General features: G+C 39.4%; 1 protein-coding gene across 1 annotated transcript in view; it reads left to right on the top strand.

Moving 5' to 3' along the window:
* Positions 1-5,254, top strand: part of LOC106529619 (cAMP-specific 3',5'-cyclic phosphodiesterase 4B) — a gene marked incomplete in the record, with an annotated part of 171,782 nt that overhangs the window by 150,167 nt on the left and 16,361 nt on the right. The window contains 1 exon segment of the mRNA XM_014025094.1: positions 4,605-4,717. Within this exon segment, the coding sequence (XP_013880548.1) occupies positions 4,605-4,717 (113 nt within the window).

Below are 5,254 nucleotides of genomic sequence, written 5' to 3'. Positions count from 1 at the left end.
TATAAATACTGTATGTACACCAGCCATTCTGATCATCTAAGGAAAATATATTTCCTTGGTTTTATATTGCTTAAAAAATGGGTTTAGGCAGCAGCAGCTAACTGTGCCAGTTCAGGTGCAGAATAAACATGCAACACACACACAGCTACACACACTCTGCTGGCCGAGACTGTGAGAAAACACAGCTAACATTACAACTGTTACAGTAAAACTGATAAAGAAAGTCAAATAAAACTGATAAAGTAACAACTTATTGAAGGAGACAGCACACATTTTCCACGTGCACCAATTAGTCCAAACAAGGCAGTTTGTTGTTGTTAGTGTCCTCTCTGATGAACTTCACCATCACCATCATATTCAAAATAGGTGGTAAACAGACAAGTCCATCAGGGTACATTCATTCCTTTGTTCTTGTGATAAAAACATCCCTCTTGTGAGCGAAGCAAACAAAGGCACTAACAACTCTCTAGCGGGAGGGGTGCTCATTTAATCTGCACGTGAGTTTAACAGCGCAAGGGATTATCTCTTGCTGTTTAAAGCTTGAAGCTCCACATTCTCCAGTCTTGTGCAGAGAAAGTGAAACAGCTTTGACTATAAAGTAGAAATGCAGGTTTTTTTTTTTAGTTTTTTAAAGGTTTTTGGACTTGCAATGAGCAGGATGACTGAGAATCTACATCAGCACACATACAGCATGATTTTCCTCCTGATACAGATAATGTTTATGCTCTAAGCATGTTGATGTATCCCTTTGTCCCTATTAAAAAGCTTAATGCAGGGCAGGATGCAGTTTTTTTTTTTTTGGCAATGCCTTCTGCCCTTATGGCCAAACTAGTGTCAACACAGTTACAGCAGCTGAACTGCTTGTTTTTTACACTCTACTCTTCACTGAGCCGGACACTCTGGGAAGTTTGGGTCATAAAACCTAAAGTCCAATTAAAAAGCATAGCCAGCAGCATTTTGGAGTCTTCAGCTGGGTTCTAAATTAAACTAGAAAAATAGCATTTCCTGCAAAAATGCTGGTGTGAATGCTTCTTGCTGAAAACTTAATCTAAAAGCTGCTGAAATTGAACTGAAAATATTTAATAGCAAAAGTATTAATGTGAGTTCAATTTAAAAAGTTGAAAGAAGCAAAAACAATGCATAACTTTGCAGAAAAACAGTATATAAGAGCAAAAATACAGTTGAAATAGCAGAAAACAGCAAAAAACTAAAATGACATTTAAAGAAAACATCTGTAAAGAACATTAAAAGCACAAATTGACAGAAAAAAATACACAAAAAGTAGAAAAATCTGAAGAATAGCAGAAAGAAGCAGATCTAAAGCTGAAAAATAATTAAAAAGCTAAAATTAGCATAAAAACAAGCTAAACATAGCAGCCACAAGTTGTAAATAACAACCAAATAGTGAAAGTTTTGTAAAATAATAATAATAATAATAAAATTAGCATAAAAAATGATTAAAAGTGCAAAAAGTGACAGTTTGTAGTAAAATATCTAAAACAGCTTCAGTAAAACAGCTAAAATGTAACTGGAAATTCTTTATTAGCATAAGGAAGCATAAGGAGCACACGTTTGTTGAACTTAACAGAAAAATCAAAAAGAAAAAATAAGTAGGTCCTCTGGATGGGTTCTTCTTTAGTGAAACGTTTCGTCTCTCCTCCAAGAGACTTCTTCAGTCTGATGAGTTTCAGGTGAACTCAGCCTTATAAGCTCCGCCTCCACATGGTGGACAAACAGGTTAGTCACATGCAAAAGAGGGCCATCGCCTAACAATAGGCTTGATTAGCTCTACTGTTCATAGAGGGTCATGTGCCCCATCACCTGACTTATTGGTTTGGATGCTTCGGCTGTGGTTATTTGGTGTTTTGTATGTAGTGAATGCAAGCGGGGCTCGACGCCCCCTTTTTTTTTGTCTCTCTTTCCCTCTTTGTGTTGGGTATCGTTGGGGCCCTCTTGCATGTGACTAACCTGTTTGTCCACCATGTGGAGGCAGTGCTTATAAGGCTGASTTCACCTGAAACTCATCAGACTGAAGAAGTCTCTTGGAGGAGAGACGAAACGTTTCACTAAAGATGAACCCATCCAGAGGACCTACTTGTGTTTTTCTTTATGATTTTTTCTACCTGGATTACTGAGATGCATCAGGACACTTAGCAGAAATATGTTGTAATAGCTGTAAAAAATGTGTGTTTAGCTTAAAACAGTTAACTTTAGCTAATAACAACTGAACATTAACTTGAATTGCAGCAAATAGCTGATTATAGCAGAAAGCATCTCTCATAAATATCTCAAAGTAGCACAAAAAGTGGAAAAAGCAGAAGAATAGCATAAAGAAGCAGACTTAGCTGAAATGGTAGAAAAAAGCTAAAATTAGCAAAAAATAGCTAAAATTAGCACAAGAAAGTTGAAAAAAGAGCAGAACCAGAACAAAATGTGTGAGGTGCTGAAAAGTTCTAGAAATATTTTAAAGGATTTTAAGGATGTTGAAAACAGCTCCATTCATTTTCAGTGGCAAAAAAGTGGCAAAAAAATGTAAATAGCTAAAAAGTATATGCTAGGAAGCATTCACTAGGGCTGTGTATTGGCAAGAATTTGGCGATACGATACATATCATAACAGAGGGGTCACGATACGATATATCCTGATATATTGTGATACTGTAAGCAAGGAGATTAATTGCGATATATTGTGTTTTTTTTTTGGTCCAAAAATTCTATTAAATAAAAACCTCTTACTGAAAAAAAAGAAAAGCTAATGTTTACTTACAATGCTAATGCTACCCTTACTCTCTGGCGCTCAAGAGGTAGAGGAGCCAAATGTCTGTCTCACTGCTGCCAACTAGTGGTCAGAGGCTGAACTACAACATAAAAATGAACGGTTGGCAAGAAGGTTGACATTTTAAACCTTAATTGAAAATCGATACAGGGCTTTAGAATATCGATACAGTATCAAGAAATAAAATATCGCAATATTTCAGTGTATCGATATTTTCTTACACCCCTAGCATTCACACAATAAATGGTCAGAGCTAGTGCTAGCCGTTATACTCTCAACATGTGAGCAGCCAGTAGCATGCTTTCTGAAAACTGTGGATGAGTTTGAACAGCTGCTCCTCAGAAAAGTTACTGCCATGTTGTTTTAATAACTGTCAACAGGGAGCGGTTTCACTGCGCAACATGTCTGCGGTTGCAGTCCAGTTCTTTGTTGAGCTCTGGTGGTTTTAAAATCTGTATGCCATCTCTGTGCTTTGAAATGCTTTGATCTGCTATATTGACGTAAACTGGAGCGCCGCACGCTGACTCTTGGTGTGCGAAGCATAAGGGGTAAATTTCTTCCATGTGTGAAGTCCCTATGAAGTTGAGATCAGTCTTTTCCACAGAAGAAGAAGGTGGGGAAAATCAAATTAAATTCAGCACGGCCCTTCCTGCAGGCAGAAATATGCCAGATCATCGGTCTTGACACGTTGGAGTAAGATGATGGTTAACTTGTTTCCTCATATGTCACCTTTTCTTTTTCGTTTCTTCTGAACCACTCTCTTCCTGCTGAAATCCCTGCACCTGCCACGTGAGTCATGGCTGAACTTTGCAGAACTCTTTCACTGAGAGACGTTTACGGTTTTCCTCTGCAGTCACTCCAGCGTTGAGTCACTCCAGCGTTGAGTCACTCCGCTCCACGTTTTTGACGAGTTCAAGGGCAAAGAGGAAGTGCTTTGGGTTTTTTTTTTTTTTTTTTTTTTTGGCACACGAGTGAGGCCCTGGCCTGGGCTTCTCCCACTAAATGTGCCTCTCGTGTTGCTTGTGCAAACAAGTGTTAGTGTTTGATATAAATTTTTTCCTTCCTTTTCGCAGGATTTAAGAGGAGAGGGACGGCTTGTGGGGCGCAGTGGTGTGAGCTGCTGCTCATTCAGTTTAACAAAACACAGGCCTCATTGCTTTTTAAACAGGAAGTCGTCTGGAAGAGAAAAAGAAGAAACATTTTCTGTCCCTGCAGAGGTGTCAAAAGTGCCTTTGTAATTCTTGCCTACAGAGTCGTATTAAACTTAGAACCAGAAAAAGATGTGCTCAATCACCATAAAAAGGATAATTAAAAGGCAAAGCTGGGTGGGTTTCTGTCACCAGACCCTCTTTTTAGGTTGCGGACCCATTTGTGTGTGATTAAATGAGCCGGGGTCACACGGACGGCAACAGCAGGAGGCAGCAGTCTGCATAGTTTTCACGCCATGCTTTCAGTAGAAAAGTTCTGCCAGGGGAAGAAGTTAATGAGAGGCTGGGAGGGGGTGGTGGAAGCAGACAGAGTGGGAGGGGGGGTGCAGAGCTCACAGGCACAAGAGAAAGAAGGGGAACGCACAGAAAGAGGCTATGGAGCATGAAAACACTACTTACCCTCCGTTTGTATAAGAATACAAGTTGAGAGTGAAACCATGAAGGAGCTCTGTGTGCACTCCTCCCCCTCTTCCTCTGCGTTTTCTGGATGTCCTGCATGCCAGCCCCCCATACGATCGGGCCACTCTGGGACCGTCAGGCCACCGGGCATGGTGTCAGGGGACTCCAGCACGGACATGGACCCGCTCGGTCCTGATTACGTGTCTATGTGTCTGTTGGCAGACGAGTCCTACCAGAAGCTGGCCATGGAGACGATGGAGGAGCTGGACTGGTGCCTGGACCAGCTGGAGACCATCCAGACTTACCGGTCCGTCAGCGAAATGGCCTCAAACAAGGTGAGGGGACTTTGTGCCTGTTTGTACAGTTACCATGATTTTAAGACAAACGCAGCGTGTTGCTTTTAAACTTTACTAAACTGAAAACTGAAAAGAAATCCTGGCTAAAAGCCAGAGTTGTAAAGTAATTAAGTACAAATACTTTGTTACTGTACTTAAGTAGAATTTTTGGGTATCTGTACATTACTTGAGTAATTACTTTTAGCCTACTCCTTACATTTTCACACAATTATCTGTACTTTCAACTCCTTACATTTTTTAAAAAGGTAAGAAGTTGAAAGTTGTTACTTTTATTTCATTTTTGCTTGTTTTCATTCCAGCTTGTTATTGTAAAATATAAATACTGTCCATATAAACTGTGCCTCCTAGATAGAGTGAATTTAATTATGGTATGTCTGAATGTCTGTATGTATGTATGTATGTATGTATGTATGTATGTATGTATGTATGTATGTATGTATGTATGTATATATGTATGTATGTATGTATGTATGTATGTATATATGTATGTATGTATGTATGTATGTATGTATGTAT

This window comes from Austrofundulus limnaeus, unplaced genomic scaffold (assembly GCF_001266775.1).
Source record: "Austrofundulus limnaeus strain Quisiro unplaced genomic scaffold, Austrofundulus_limnaeus-1.0 Scaffold455, whole genome shotgun sequence".
Taxonomy (NCBI): Eukaryota; Metazoa; Chordata; class Actinopteri; order Cyprinodontiformes; family Rivulidae; genus Austrofundulus; species Austrofundulus limnaeus.
This window is presented reverse-complemented; position numbering and strand designations above follow the sequence as displayed.